This window comes from Gossypium hirsutum, chromosome D09 (genome assembly GCF_007990345.1).
Source record: "Gossypium hirsutum isolate 1008001.06 chromosome D09, Gossypium_hirsutum_v2.1, whole genome shotgun sequence".
NCBI lineage: Eukaryota > Viridiplantae > Streptophyta > Magnoliopsida > Malvales > Malvaceae > Gossypium > Gossypium hirsutum.
Window position 1 is genome coordinate 7,797,946 of NC_053445.1, and position 17,719 is coordinate 7,815,664.

Here is a 17,719-nt window from a genome sequence, read left to right on the forward strand (position 1 = left end):
AGAGATTTGATTGTGCGAATCCAAGAATTTTGCCAACGCGAATGAAGAATTCTCTTTAAACAAGTATCAAGAGAGGTGAATTCGACTCATGATATTTTAGCTGGTTTTATGAAAGGTACTCCTATTGACTTGAAAATATTAATGCTACTCCTTCACAGGTTGATGATTAATTATAGACTGACAGACAGACGAGATATGCTACCTAACATAAATACCATTGTTAGCTTGTAATTGAAATTTTTATTTCTTGTTAAAAAAAAGGAAAGGAATTATGCCAGACTTTAGATAATTTCTACCTACCCCTTTATTTAATAGAAATAAAAAAGCACCAACTTCTTCATTATATATATATATATATATAAACATCATGAAATCAAAGCCTGGATTTGGTTCACTTATTGATTTGTTTGACAGTGGCTTTATAAACTTTCAAGCCTTTCTTCCATCTGCCACTCCACACTTCATACAAACCAAAATAAAGCCTTTTGTCTGGTTGATCATTAGCAATTTCCACACCAAATGGGTCTCTCACACTTGGAAAATCAGTGGGGTCCCTAGTCAGCTTCTCCACCTCCAGCTTTTTCCACTTGTACTTGCCTTTCTTCCCCACCTTAGCCATCAGGAATACCGGCGCCCCAGTCCAACCAGATGCACCCTTTTCGAGGCTCAGTTGGAAGGTGATTTGATATGTGGATGCATGAAGTTTGGGGGTTACACCGGTTACTTCCAGCCACGACACCTGAACCAGCTCTGCACATTCCTTCTCATTTTTGCTATAATAATGAAAAAGGAAAATCTTATCAGTTAAATATCCATCCAAAAATACCAATAAATAAAAGTGGCACCTTGACGTAGATGAGCCAATAGGCTTAGCCATGCGCCAACAACGTTTGTCATTTCCCCATACAATGTTAAATGCTCTGGGTTTAAATATATACTCTGAATCATTTTCCTGGTAACCAAACAACATATTTTCAAACTGATTTTAATCATTTTCCTGGTAACCAAACAACAAGCTAATATTTTTCAAAAGTCATCGTGTGCTATTACCTGTACTTCCATATAATCATAATTTGCTTTTTGATGAGGCTCTCTAGCCATTGCGAAGATGAAGGGGCTGTTATGTTTTTGAAATGAAATGTGAGCCCTAATTTGATATAATGAGAAAAAGTGGAAGGAATTTTTTTTGCTTAATTCATGAATAGGACCACTCAAAGGAACCCACACAAGCTGGAAACCTAAAAGAATCAAACCTTTTTTTATTTAATGAAAAACGAAAAGAATCACAACTTCTTTTTTATTGTTTCATTTTTAATAAGAGGATGCACTTGAATTCACACGGATAATAATATCAATGTCAACTGAATTAAGTTGGAATTTAGATGTGATGCAATACATTTAATTTAATTTTTATCTCACACTATAATATCTAATTTTATCGTCATCACTTACACTAATTTTTATCTCACACTATAATATCTAATTTTATCGTCATCACTTACACTAATCGCACATGTAAGTGCACCAAAGTGACTATTATTACTTATAATATTGACCAATTTACTCAACACTTGTATTCTTTTTTTTCCTTTTTAACTTTTTTAATTACTTATCACTAACATCTTCGCATACGCAATTTCGAGCCACAAAATTTTTTAAAGAAACTTTAAAATTACATTTAAATAAAATATTTAATTAACATTAATAATTATAAACACTAAAATTAATAATTAATTCAATTGAAAATAAATAACCAGAATAAATCGAAATAAAAACTCACCTACTGAAATTTCAAAACATTATCCTTATCAATAAAATTAATGCCTTAATATATATTTTTAAAAATTTTGAACAAAAGTAGACTTAATAATGGGTTGGGTCACCTACTCAGGTCCAAAGATCCACTCGAAAAATGAGATAGTTTTAGCAAAAATATAGTCTTGAAAAATGAATTTAGACAAAAAAATAAGGTTTATTTAGTAAACGGGTTTGGCCTCAAGTAAAACTTTTTTGGCTCAGGCTCGACTCGGCCTGCCCTGACTTGAATCTCATGACTAGAATTTTTTTATATTTTCAATTTGTTGAAGAACAATTATTTTAATATTTTTAGTGTATTTAATTTATTATAATTTTTAAATTTATTTTTGTATAAAAAAATCAAAAAAATATTACAATTGAATCTAGTTAAATTTAAAATAAAATTTTATATTTATTTTTTAGACAAGATCTAAAATTTGATATTCGCCCGACCCAAACCATATCCAAACCATTATCAAGTTAAACAAAAGGTAACACGTAAAATTTTATTTTATTTTATTTTATTAGTGAAATAACGTGGATTCGAGAACTTGATTCTCGGCAACACCAACGACTTATAAGAATAATTTTGTCAATATATGGGGTAGGAAATTTAAGAATAAAGTTAAAATATTTGATATAACTATATATTCGGTCACCTTTTCTTTTCTACCAACCGATGGTTTGGTAATAAATCAACTTTATATCTCTAATATATGTAAAAATAGGTTTTTATATAAATATGCTGAAATAAGCATTTAAGAAACTAGGCTAAATTTATAAAAAAAAATATTGATTTATGTTGTTTTTAGAGTGAGACATTAGTGAAAACGTGTCTTGTAGGATGTGTTTTTATTCTCTCTCTTGAAAACGCGTCCTACAGGGCGCGTCTTCACTTCTCTAAAATTTGTATTTTTCTTGCGATTGGAAATTAAAAATTTGTAGATTTATTTTTATCCATGTTCGAGATAATCATAGTTATTGTTTTAAAGAATGTTTGAATTTATGGTGGTGTCATGGAGCTGGGTGACTTACAAATTTCATCTACCATTTGAGTATGGAGCCATCAACTGGGAAGCCGGATCACGTTGCAACTCAAGGTCCCACTTGATAGTGATTGTTGAAGTGTAACTATGGCTTCAAGGTTTATGCTATCAAATGATAGAGCATAAAATAGGGCCCCACTTGGCAGTGGTTACGCGGGCATGACAACCAATTTTTCCTTGTCAAAGAAGGATGCTTTATAAAACCCAAATAAAAGTATGAGGAAGAAAAATGTAATAGCGTTTTAGTATAATAAAGTATTTCGTTTTATCCATATCCACCAAAGGCGATAACCCCGTTATTATAACCTGTGACATAATTAGGGTGTAATAGGCTTTACTAACAAGGTCACTACCTTTGGTAGACATGGACAATACAAATTACTTGATTATACTAGAAGGCCCCTCCGTTTTTCTTCTTCTCACTTCCGTGTGGGTTTTATAAAGCATGCTCCTTTGATAAGGAGAAACTGGTTTTCGTGCTCGCATAACCATCGTCAACTAGGGCCCCAATTATGCTCCATCCTTTGACAGCATAACCTTTGTAACATTGAAGCCCTAGTTACACTTCAACCCGAGATGGTACAATCCCCGCCAACTTGGACTTCGAGTTGTAAAGCGATCCCAGTTTCTCGGGTCATTGCACCATACTCACACAATAGGTAAAATTTGTAGGTTATCAAGCTCGATGACATTACCGTGAACCCAAACACAGCTTAAAATTGTGACTATGTCTCCCTCATAGTGTGAGAGAAATAAATCTTTAAACTCAAAAATTTCAACACGCAAGAAAAAAAAAGAAAAAGAAAACAATTTAGGGGGATAGGAATATGCATTTATATAGGGTATGGGACGGGGTAAAAATTTATTTATTTTTTATCTCGGGAATCCCAAGTTGTAGAGGCTCAGAGGCAGAAACAATCGAGTTGGTTAGAAGGTTGAAATGGTCAGAGAGAAAACGTTTTCTGCAGGAGGCGTTTTCATCTAACATGTCAGTGAAAATGCTTCCTTAGGACACGTTTTCCTGTAAGATGTTGGTGGAAATGCATTCTGCAGTGAGCATTTTCTCGCTGGTCATTTCAACCTCCTGGCCAACTCGATTGCTTCTGCTTCTGAGCCTTTACAACTTAGGATAAAAAATTCCCGTTCCTGCCTCTACGGGGGAGCGTTTTCTCCCACACAAAAGATTTATATAGAAAGAACTCAATACAAGCCTTTGATTTTCCATACTAACCTTTGAAGTAGATTGTTGATTTGAAGGATAGTTGGCACTATGAGTAATCAACGTTGTTGTGAAAACTTGAATTTTGTTCCTACGTTGATGTCGAAGCAAAGATAATTCGTTAATTTACGTTTAATTTTAGGGTTTTGGATGATGAGTACTATATTTTTCTACTATTTTCTCGATTTTAAACATGCAAAACATACTATTTGGTTAAAGATAAGCAGGCGAGTTAGAGCTCTTATCCATTACAACAGTGAAATTTTTTAGACCAAAATTGACCCCGTTTTTGTTTCAAAATAATCTGAAGATTTGACATTCAATCGAACCATAACATTAAAAGAGCTTCGACAAGGATTAAATGCAAAGTGGAGATCCAGAGAAGAATTTCGAACCCCAAATGTAGATACCTTTCGTCATTGGAACCCACTAGATATGCCATTTTTAGATCAATAGGGACAACAATCTAGAGCAGTTGATCAAATCCCGTTACTCTAATGGCAATGTTGTACTAGAGTTGTATGTTGACTTCGTCGAGAAGGATGCAGGTGGCCTGAGCTTGGTTACACATTGTCCACCAAATCTTACACCTGATCAAGAAGTTGAAAGTCTCACCACATAGTTGTGCGGTGGATTCACATAATTTCTATAAAGCTCATACCAAGACCCACTAGAATCATTATCAATGGTGAGTCATTTATCAATTTTGCCCCTCGATTACTAGGATGGGGGATAGTCGGGGTATTTGGTCACCGGGCCTACGACACGCCTGCAAGAAATTTTTTCAGTGCCTTTGATTTTAACTTCGTCACACCATTTTTCAACACTAGTAACACTCAGACAGACACACCATCAAGTTACTGGGGTGGGTCAAACATAAGTGATTTTGGGGTTGACATCGAATTTACAAGAATGAATGATCTACTCCCGACAACCTCGATGATGAGGGGACATCTGACCTTGGACTTGCAACCAAGGTTGATAACCAAGAGGGAGAAAAGAGCGAAGAGGACGAAGAAACAAATAACGACCCAAAAAAGAAGACAGGGCTTGACGGTGCAAAAATTACAATAATTTTAATACAGGATATCGTTCCTATTAAAACAAAATACGGTGGATCTGGTGGTGAAGCTACGGACATTTCTCGATGGGATGACTCAGGTTTCACGGGCCAACCCCCACCCCCACATGCGAACTCTTGATCTTACTGTTGAGGGAGATTTAAAATTCTCATACTTCCCTTATAGAAGACCAGGCTATGAGTCTTGGTCAACAAATTTCAGCCATTTAGAGATTAGGATGGAGTCTAACTTCAAAGATGCTTTTGTAGCTACTATTAAGCTGTATAACATACAACTTGATGTCAACTTCACCATTAAATTCTCTTGATCTGAGAAATATGAGGTGAAGTGCGCAATGCATGGAACAATATATCTATGGAAAATCAGGCATCTGTGAGGAAGAAGTCGTTCTGGATTATTAGAAAGTTTACCATGGCACATACATGTGTTGTAGCTAGAATGTATCATGATTAACAACACCGACTTGAACTCTGACATTTTTTTTGATATTCTACTGCGTATAGTGACCCAATTTATTATTTTACAAGCATGTCAAACAATCATTCAAAATTGTATTCAGATATGATATATAACTTTATATTACCTATGGTTAAGGTGATTCCTAATATTTCAGTCATTGTTTTGATTGCATACATCCATAGCAAGTTCAGTTACATAGTGTCCTACCACAAAACATGGTTGGAAAAGTAAAAGGTGTTGGAAAAGATGCACAGTGGGTGGGAGAAATCGTATAACAAATTGTGGTAATGGTGTCAAGTATTAGAGTGGTATGTACCAGGTTTCGTAATCGAGCTACAAATAGAGCCTGTGTATTACGGTGATCGCTTGGTTCTTAGAAAAAGAGTTTTCCATCATTCTTTCTGGACTTTCAAGCAATGCGTAACTGCATTCCGGTGCTATAAGCCACTAGTCCAAATTGAACAAGATGGTAACCAAAGAATCCTACCAATAGCTTTTGTAACAGCTCTGAAAGAATTGAGTGATAACTGAGATTTCTTATTGACTAACCTAAGATGACATATTATGTCATAGCCAGATGTGTGTATCATTTCTAACAATGGCACCATAATACAAGCTGTATTTGATCGACGTTTAAACCTATGGGATCGTGTACGCCATAGATATTGTTTGTGTCACACAAGGTCTAACTACATGGGTCGATACCATAAGGATGTGGAGCGGAAACATGTCATTAACATGGGTATGTTGTGTTAGGAAATTTTCCCATCTTGTAGTAAACATGTATTTGTTTTCTATTTTCTATTTATTTTAATGATGAATAAATAAATAAAGTTAATTTCACATTACACTATTATGTCTTTTTTATTTCTATCTTTTATATTTTGCATGCATAGTAAAATTGTGACAATCATAGAAAATTTGTGACAAACAAATATTAGCTCATTGATTGTCTAAGTTCAAACTGAAGATAAGTGGTATTGTAAGAACATTTACATTGCGAGAAAAAAAAACTTACTTCAGTAGATAATCTAAATAAGCTCATAATCCCATAAAAGAATTGAAATGAGCATTTGATTCAAATAATGAGAAGGATTATTATGTCGTCTATAATTCCAATTAGGGAGATGGCTAGTCTTGGCTATAAGAGCAGTTGACTCTATGGGTAGAGACATAGATATATTCATTGGTAGAATGATACATTGGACTGGACCGAAGATGAATTAGTTTTGAATCCGCTTATGAATTAATTCACTTGTGACGTTTATGGTGTGATTTACCTAAATCCTAAAGTAGTCACTGACCATGCATATGCAACTCACGTGCTTTGATATAAGTGGAGGCTTATGCTCTAAAGATGGTTGAGCCCATAACCAGTATGTTGGGTACATGACTTGTGTATGGCATGGTTTTATTAGCAACGGTGGAATTCATATCTCAATTAAAGAGTTAATGATATCCTCTCATTGGTATTGTGTGGATTGATAAATATGGAAAGTGGTCACGGGTTGCTTGTTCTCGAACAAGTAATTTATCATAGTCATTTGTTGATAGTGATCATATTAACAATTAAGAAAACACAATGGTGACAATGAGATAAAATAATATTGCATTAAGTGAACAGATTTAACTCAAAGGAATCAAGGATATCATATGAGGGTAACACACACATGACGAGGTTATTGTATAAAACAGTTGGATAATTGTTTTCGTAAAGAGTATACAATAAAGAGTTTTCAATCATTATACTTCTTGTGGGTAGACTCCATGATTAAGTAATTGCGAATTATCAAAACAATGCTTCTAGACATAATTGCAATTACTAGAGCCTAATTGTATATGTCTGATTGGTCTCTCCGCTAGCTCAAAAAAAACTCAATCAGACTATATTTGAATCAAAAGAAAATTCTACAACTTTAAAAATAATTTAATTGAGTCGATTTATTCGATGTAGAATTAAATTAGGTGGTCGCGAGAATTATTCAACTAGAGAATTTGATAAAAGAATTTTCTTGAAAAATTAATTTGGAAAATCTAAGTGATTTTTGGAAAAATTAATTTTGATCAAGTAAAAATAAATTAATCAAATTAATTAAAATTAATATGATATTTTTGGAAATTAATTTTCAAGTTAGACAATTGGCCCATTGGGTAATTGAACTTGAAAATTGGACCTGAGATCGTAAATTGGGTCTGAGAGCCCAAAACCAAGACCAAGAATAAAAAACTGGTCGAATAGGGCTGAGCAGATGGTCCAACCGGTCGCTAGACCGGACCGATTGGGTCGTTAATGACCCAAACCGAACCAGTAGCAGCCGAACCGACTTGGGGTGCTGTAAGGGTGTCACACTTGCATCATTGAACACGATGGTGCTGGCGACTGCGACGGCGTCGTCTTGGTGGCCGACGACAGTATGTTTTCGGTGGTTGAGTAGTGGAAGAGTTACATTCCTACTGAGACTCTACAAAAGAATTTGGTTTTAGATTAACTATTCCAAAAATAATAGTATTTTAATAGTTTAATATTAAATTAAATTTAATACTTATCTTAATAGTATTTTATTAGTTTAACATTAAAGTGATTATCTTAATATTAAATTTAATTTAATGTTTATCTTGTAGATAGACATTCTACTATTTTAATAAGATTTAATATTAAATTAATCAAGATAAATATTAGATTAAATTTAATATTAAAGTAATTAATTTTAATTATAGTTGAACTCTCTAAACTCTTTCTAAATAAAAAGAGTATTACGTCATTATTTGACACATACTTATATTCAAGAGAAAGTTGTAGAGAGAAAATTCTCTGAAGAGATTATTTCAGAAATTTCAAGAGATATTTTCTAATTTACAACTTGACCCAAAAGTTTATATAAATTAAAAAATTACCTCACATGTAATTTTTGTGAAAAATTTTCTAATTTGAAGCGAGCTCACACTTCTTAGACGTGAGCTTGAGGATAGTGGAGAAGACTACTTAGTCGAAGCGCTCATCCTAGACGAATCGAAAAGGTACAATTTTGAAATCGAAAAGGTACAATTTTGATTAAGTGTTTATTACTTTAGATATCACAATGAAGATCTTGTTTTGGAAAACAAATTTAAAACTCTTGTTTTCCCTAAATTTATTTTTCACTACGTTTTCCAAATTTGTTTTTTTCTAACACGTTGTGCATAGAATTGGTTTCCTATAAAATAGTTTAACATATACATTTTGGGTCGTTTTTCTTAAATGCATTGTTGATTATCATTGTTAGGGTACGAGCTCGTCCAACATCGATTCCATGAAATGTTGGAGAGACTACGAGCTGTAACCAACTGGGTGTGTGGTACCTCAATGGGATATCGAAGGAGTAGCGGATGCAGACGCATGACAGAAAAATAAGATACGGGCACATGACCTCAAACCTAGCAGAATGTATTAATTCCGTATGGAAGGGGACATGTCATTTGCTGGTAACCTCAGTGGTCAAAGAAACATATTTTCGATTAGCAGCCTTGTTTCCAAAACGGGCCAAGACATAAGCGGGACAGCTAAAGGGCGGGCACATTTGGTACAAGTCAGTGCTGAACGATATTGGGGAAAATTTAGAAATCGCCAACTCAATGACTTTAGTATGTCACTCGCAACTAAATCTAGTATTCCGGGTTAAGCAGCCCCATAGACCCGACCATGGAGTTATCAGTGGAGCATACCACATAAACCTCAGACAAATGACTTGCGATTGTAAGAGATTTCAAGCACTTCATTATTCATGCGCAAATGCAATTCGTTATGTGCCTCGGAATGTATAGATTGGATGACCTACATTGACAAAGTTTATAGACTTAAACGCGCGTATAATGTTTGAAAATCTGAATTCCCACTTATCCCGGATGAAAGCATGTGGTCGCCTACCTCGCACATTCCTTTCAAGTTGGTACCAGATAAGAACTCGCGGCGCAAGCCGAAAGGTCGACCAAACTCAACTCGGATACAAGGAAATATGGATATTTGGGAGCAGCGAGACACACTGAAGTTATGCACATACTGTAGGAACCCAGAGCATACGATGCCAACATGTCCATACAACCTGGGAGCATCAAGGAGAATAGCTAATTCAAACACTAACTTAATCGTTTATTCATTAATTTTTTCTATAAAGTGTAAGTCATTATTACTTTTTTAAGTAAGATATATTACAATACGCAAGCCAAAGTTTTAATCTGAAATTGGGAAGCTTCTGAGCAATTCTTTGCTTTGTCAAAATATTGTACTTAACAAATCGATGGAAAAAAAACTTAAATGAAAAAGTAACATAAATAATTATAAATTTTAAACTCACAATATGATATGTTATAAAGCAAACCAATTTAATATAATTGTTTTGTATATTGTAAATAAGTGTATATTTAAGACATAAAACAAATTATACAATTTGGGAAAATTATAAATAACCTAATCATCCTGGTACATCAAACGGAATACTAAGGAAAACGCACATTGTAGAACCCTGTAGGATGCATTTTCTTCTCTCTCCAAAAACAACATAGATCGATAAATTTTAAAATTTTCATCCTACTTTCTCACATGTTTTCTTTTTCAACATATATATGTAAAAATTAACTGTAAAAATAAATATGATTTTTATTGTTGATTATATTACCCAATTTATCATTTTAATTTTTTTAATTTTTTTAAATGATTTATAACAAAATTGTTTTATTAAGATATTAGATTAAATAAATTTACTTGATATTACTTATAAATGAGAATTCATATTTTATTAAAAGAAGTTATATAATAAAAAAATAAAACTTAAAATTTTTTATTAAATTAGTTTATATTAAATTATTAAATTCTTATTAACCAAAAGTAAAAGTAAAAAAAAATTTATTTTAGTTTTAAATAGAAAATTTTAATTGTTTATATATTAACTAACTTTATATTTCATATATATAATTTTATGAATAATAATTTTACATGATTAATAATACTATTATTAAAGAGTGAAAAGAAAAATAAACGTTTTAATAATGATTTATAGTTTTTTATTAGCATTATATTTGAATTATCAAATTGATTGATATTTATTATGGTAAAAAGTGCTTTAATTATATTCAAAAATTTGAATAACAAATTAGAGAAACTAATTACAGTAATTAAAAATATATTATTTAAAAAATAAATAAAAATTAAATGTGTAAAATCACGTGCACCATACATGACATTAGAAGCTAATAATATATAAAAATAAGAATTTTTAAAAAATGATTAATATAGTTTGTGTTGTATATTATAATATCAAATTTTCCATTTTAAATATTTTTTACTATTTATAAAATTTATCACATTTATAAAAAAAATAATTTTACTAAAATATTTAGTTAAAAGAATTTACTTAATAAGTTTGTAAGTTTGAATGCAGTTTTATAATGTCATGAGTTATGTGGAAACAAAGTGGGAAGTGATTATGAAGGATTAAATTTGTTTTGAATGAAACCATGAAGGCTTAATGTGTTTTCAATATCTTTTCCAATGTAATGTTTGGTTGAGTATTCGAGGATAATTTGGAGTATTTTTTAGTTGCTCATAAGGTGACGTAGCGATCTCGCCTCATTGGCAGTTCACGCCATGACGTCAATTGTTCTACGTTGCGACTTCGTGTGCTGTTTCAGTATTTTGCACCACTTTATTTTTGCTGTACTGTTTTGTCCACTTTGAGTCTTTAACACCTCCTATGGTATCTATACCTTTAATTTTTTTATTTTATTTTAAGCAACTTTGAGGTTTTTTTTTTTTTGGATATGTTCCAGTAGCATCTTTCATTCTTACTACATGTCTAGATGGATGAGAGTGTTACAAAGGCCTTTGCATATTTCTTTTATATAAGCTAGTATAGATTTATTTGTGTCAAATTAAAGAGTAAAATTTTGAATGTTAAAATATGCTCTAAGTCTCTATACATTTTGTAAATTTAGAATCTAGTCCCTAATTTATTTTTCAGGAATTTAATTCCTCTATTTTTAATTTATAAATTTAGGTTTAGTTGTTATCACTATTAAAATTCTTCTATTAAATTTACTAAAGTGACAATTCGAAATTAAAAAAAAAATTGCATTCACTCGATAGTCATGCAATAATAAAAATGGTGTTAAGAATATTGATTAGAATTTTTTTTCTTAAAAACACTCATTTAAACTCGTCATGATAAAATAATTTTTGTTGTTGCAGCTTTCTTAAGAAAAAATGACGTAAACATTTGATTGAAATAATTAACAATATTAACTATTTAGACTAACCAATGATAATATAAAGTAGAGGAAGCAAATTACATATAAAATTAAAGCATATATATATTAAATCTTAAGTTTCAGCATAGTATAGGAGCCAAAATTGAAATGTCACTCGTCAGTCTTTAGGACTCTTAAGACATTCAAATTATCTATAATCACATAATATTGTAATAAAAAAAGGTTAACAATATTAACTACTTGGACTAATGAATAATATTATAAAAAATATAAAAAAATCAAATTTAAAATTTAACCACTAATCTATAAGGTTAAAAATACACTATAAAAAGCCATGTGTGAATAGAAGGAAGGTGGTTTGGACCTTTCTTTTGTATATATTGTTTATAGATAATTGCCACAGAAATCATTAAAAAATTATCAATTTGTTTGAAATTATTTATTTTTGGAAACTTTTGAAAAAAAATAATTTCATTATTGATGTCTTCCAATACGAATAGAACACGAACAACAACTCGAACAGAAAACGAAGAAATATAAAAAGGCTCCAAGGCGTGTATCAAGCCACTATATTTAATGTTCTATTCACCCCCACCTATACTTGGTGTGCAAATGAGTTTCAAACAAATGAACATCGAGGTTACAATGAAGCATGATGACTATTTGCGTTTTGCACTAACGAAAATAGTCCACTAAGGACTAAGCAATGTATAACAAGAAAATCAATTTCTATAAAGAAATTCTGCAGTAATTCTTTATAGAACAATCTAATAATAGAAGAAGATGGAGGAAGGATAGACATAAATTTTGAGAATTTTTTGGTATGTTTTCCAAATAAAATCTCACTCCTATTTATAGGAATTTTCATGTCTATTCATAAAGACATCTTTCAATAGGTGACTTTTTTGAATAATCACATATCTAAAAAAGACATAATTATTCATCTAATATCTATTGATTAAACATAACTATTCCAATATATTATTTGAATAGTTATAATTCTTTGTCAAAAATCAAGTGATATAACTCTTTACCAATAACCGAAAGATATAACTTTTGATTAATTGTATCCTTTCATTTATAGTTATTTGAACACTATAAACATTTGAAAATGTTCCAAAAATCTCCCCCTATTTTCAAAATATTTTAGATTTTGATATTCTTGGAAATCAATTTGCATAAATAAAGGTGTCTTGCGATTGAACCTTCACTTAGTGAAAACATGTTAAAGTTAATCGAACTTGCATGGTAGACTAAGCTTTGAACAATCTATTCCATTTGTTTAATTTGACACATCTAATAGAATGGTTTTAACATCGATCAATGCATAGTGTCTAGGGACACTATTCTGGCCATGTTTCTGTGTCCTATTTTCATGAGTGCTATTAGAGCCAAGCTCTTAAGCTCCTAGAAGTGGCTACACTTCACACTCACATAGGTAAATCCCACTAAGAGTGTTCCTGTAATTATAACACTCTAACATATTTATATTATGGGTCCATTAAGAGTACATTACTCATCCCTCCCTTATCATTATGGGTACCTAGCACTTTAATCTTAGGATGAATTTACTTATAGTGCTAGCAATCACATACTAATTATTTACTTTGTCTTATTGGACTCAAGACTTTGTGTTATACCAAGCATTGAATCGAGTTTCCATCATGGGGGACTTTAATTAATGGGCTTGAGTCTCATCCCTTTTGAGGTCTTGTTGACTACATCTCTAGTAAGACTTTTTGTGAATGGATCTGCCAAAATTTCACTTGACCTCACATAATTAATAGTGAGCACTTCATCAGAGGTTAGTTGTCAAACCTAGCTATGTCTTAATCCAATATGTCTAGACATTCCATTATATACTTGGCTATATGTATTTATTAGAGTGGCCTCACTATCACAACGGATAGAAATATGTAAAATTGGTTTAGGCCATAGAGGTACATCATAAAGAAAATTTCTTAACCATTTTACATCTTTAGATGTAGCGGCTAATGCAATAAATTTGGATGCCATGGTGGAATCAGTAATATATGTTTGTTTCTTGGAACTCCAAGAAATGGCTCCTCCACCAAGAATGAAAATTCATCCACTAGTAGAAGCATGATCTTCCAAGCTTGTAATCCAACTTGCATCCAAATGCTATTCTAAAACTAAAGGATATCCACTATAGCACAACTCATAGTTAATAATTTTCTTTAAGTACCTAAGTAATCTATTTGAAGATTGCTAATGCAAATTACTTGGATTACTTGTGTACCTATTCAATTTCCCAACAACATATCTAATATCTAGTCTTGTACAAGTCATTATGTACATAAGACAATCAATTAGACTTGCATATTTCAATTGACCAATTTTCCTACCAGCATTAGATATTAATTTTGTTTGAGGATCCATGAGTGTAGATGTTGTATACAATTGAAAAGATCAAACTTTTTATGCACTTTTTCAATGTAATGTGATTGTGAAAAAGTATAGTGCTTTCCTCTTGAGCTCTTTTAATCCCATGAATGACATCTGGTACACCCATATCCTTCATAGCAAAGTTGTTTGACAAGAATTTCTTTGTATTTTCTATTTGTTACAAATCTGTGCCAAATATAAGCATATTATCTACATATAAGAAAATTATGACACCTTTTCCATTTTTAAATTTGTTATATATGCATTTACCGAATTCATTTATTTTATAGCCATTAGCCCGAAAAAATCTTGTGAAACTTTTGGTGCAATTGCTTTGGTGCTTGTTTAAGTCCATATAGAGATTTAACAAGCTTACATACTTTATGCTCTTGTCCTGGGTCAACAAATCCTTCTGGTTGTTCCATGTACACTTCCTCTTCCAATTCACCATTTAAAAATGCAATTTTAGCATCTATTTGGTGAACAACCAAATTATACATTGAGGTAAGTGATATTAAGAGTCTAATTGTAGCAATTCTTACTACTGGAGTATAGGTATCAAAGTAATCAATACCTTGTTTTTGTGTAAAACCTTTGGCTACCAACCTTGCTTTAAATTTATCAATGGTTCCATTGACCTTTATTTTCTTTTTGAAGATCCATTTACAACCTATTGGTTTGGAACCCAGTGGAAGATCAACAAGATCCAAGTTTGATTTTCCTTTATTGAATTCATCTCATCATTTATTCATTCCAAAAAGTAGAGTCTTGAGATTTTATTGTCTCTTCAAATATAATAGGATCAGATTTCGTATTATAACAATAAAGTATCTTATAGCCTATACTTTTTGTAACACCCTAAACCTGGCCTAGATATCCAACCCAAGTTTAGAGAGTTGCCTCATCGATTATCAATTACCACACGATCAAAATAATAAAGCTAAACCATGCTTCACATCATATTCATCACAAAACTAATTAAGTGTATAATCTTCCAAAGTAATACTGTTATAGTACCGAAATTCCTAATGTACTACTTAAAGAGAGATAAATGCTTGACCGAGCTCCCGCAGCACCGACCCGTTCAAGACTGGGAACCACTTGAAATTCAATCAAAAACAAAATGAATTGTGAACTCAGTGCGTAAAAGTTTACTGAATTAATGCTCACTTATAGAGTAATTCCAACTTTAGAGATTCGGTTCGATGTAGAAGTAATTTCTGTTCAGATTTAAAGCAAATCAGTTATATATATATGCAATTTCAGTTACAAATTAGATTCAAATGCAATATTCCTATCCCCGTTCGCTACACACCATCTTCGGTCATCCCAAAACACCATTAAGGACATTCAATGCCCAACCAACCCTACACACCTTAGAGTGCCCGTTTGACACTTTACAGATACACAACTTAGCTGCTAGGCTAGATTACGACAAAGCACTAGAATCAGATTTATAAGCATTATGGCATAGCCACTAATTCAGAACAGATTACTTTCTTCTTCACAATATCCCAACCCATGCAAATACAGAGCACAAGTACCCATATTGAGTATTCAGTCATTCTATTTTGTTTCACAAACAGGTAAGACAGTTCAACCTCAGAATAAGTATCATAGTATACATACAACTATGTTATTCACACATCAGTCTTAGAATATCAGAAAGCTTTCATATAATCAAATTCAACCATTCATACAATAAGGAAGTCAGTAACATTGTTAAATAACATTCACGGCCTCAAAAATAGGTTTTGGGCCCCCATAACATGACACACGACCTGGTCACACGCCCATGTGCCTTTCCCATGTCGTTTCGAAGCATAAACAGTGAGTTACACAGCCTGAACACACATCTTTGTCCCTGCTCGTGTGACTCACACGGCCTGGGTAAACGTTCGTGTCCCTGGCCGTGTGGTCTCTTCATTATTATGGCCATACACGGTCTAGACACACGGCCATATGCCTTGCCCGTGTGGCCCCAAATTGATGAACAGTGAGTTACACGGCCAACCACACAGTCTGCCACAAGGCTGTGTGGCTCACATAGCCTAGGCACATGCCCGTGTACCTGGCCGTGTGGCGTCGACAGCCACCATTTTCGACGACTGAAACTTGCAAAAATTAAAGTTTCCAGTACGCACCTGAAAAGATTTCGAAGAAACAACAACGTAAAAGATCCTTGAAGCCTAAAAAAATCATCCAGTGTAACAGCCCGATTTTGGGGCTAGATGGAACAGTGATTTCGGGACCACAAATCCGACAAGGAAAAATTTATTTTAAAATTATGACATGGGTTACATTATGATAGGAAAGTTGCATGAAAATACAGATATGGTAAAATAAGGAAATAAAGTGATAAAAAGGGTAATTGAGTTATGTCAACATTAGAAAGTATATTTATGACATATTAATCCAAGAAAGGATTAAATTGCAAAAGTGAGAAAAGTATTGTTGCCCAAGAGTAAATACTCAAAATTTGAGGGGTTAAAGTGTAAATATAAAAAAGTTGAAGGACGAAAGGTGTAAATATTTTAAGGGTGGAATAATCTAGAAACTAAGAAAAATGGATGGATTGGGACCAATTTGAAAAAGGTGAAGAAGTTTGAGGGACTAAATCACAATTTTACCAAATTAAGTGATGACTCAAGGATGGAATTTTAAAAGATCATGAAGGGCAAAATGGTCAATTAGAAGAGAGAGAAATCTAGAAGATAATGATGATGTTGGAGATATTTTAGATTAATAAATAAATAAATATTAGTTTATTAATATTTTAATTTGATTTTTTTTAAATGATATTATTTTATTATTATTAATTTATTTAGTATATATATGTGGAAAGAAGGATGAAAAGCAACCATTCTCCCCATTTTTTCATGCATTAATGTGAGAAGAAGAGGGAAAGAAAGAAAGTTTTGCTTTCTTTACAATTTAGTCCTTTCACCAAAAATCTACCATTTTCACTTAGAAATCAAAGAAATTTCCATAGCCACCAAGAGAGAAAATTGACAAGGAGACTATGGGAAGCTAAATATCAAGTTAGATTCAAGAAATAGAGGCTGGAGGAGAGAGAAAATCAAGTTAAAGATTGAAGTCAATTGAGCAAGGTAAGAACATCATGATTTCAACATATTTTTGAGTTTAATATTATTGAAAAAGTATGAGATTGATGTTAATGTAGGGTTTTATTATATAAGGTTATATGTTCTTGATATGTTAGTGAAGAGAAAATAAGAGAAAGTGTTGAGAAATGGTGTAGAGAAGAAAAATAAGAGTGTTATAGACTTAATAATCAACATTTTACACTAAAATAGTTTTGAAACAACAGCAGTAGTCTGACTTTGAAAATCTACCAAAAATTGTATAAATTGAATTAGTGGATGAAAAAAATATGAAATTAAATCTTATTGAGTCTAGTTTCTCATAGAAGAAACGGTGTAAGCAATGGAATTGAAAATTATGAGATA

At 32.1% G+C, this 17,719-nt stretch overlaps 1 protein-coding gene across 1 annotated transcript; it reads right to left on the reverse strand.

Moving 5' to 3' along the window:
* Positions 1-280: 280 nt before the first annotated feature.
* LOC107893019 (protein PHLOEM PROTEIN 2-LIKE A9) lies at positions 281-1,207 on the reverse strand. The gene is made up of 3 exons (XM_041101651.1): positions 1,051-1,207; positions 846-952; positions 281-773 (listed from the first exon to the last, which is right to left on the reverse strand). The coding sequence occupies exons 1-3, from the start codon at positions 1,099-1,101 to the stop codon at positions 392-394; spliced, it is 540 nt and encodes a 179-aa protein (XP_040957585.1). The 5' UTR covers positions 1,102-1,207; the 3' UTR covers positions 281-391.
* Positions 1,208-17,719: the final 16,512 nt, after the last annotated feature.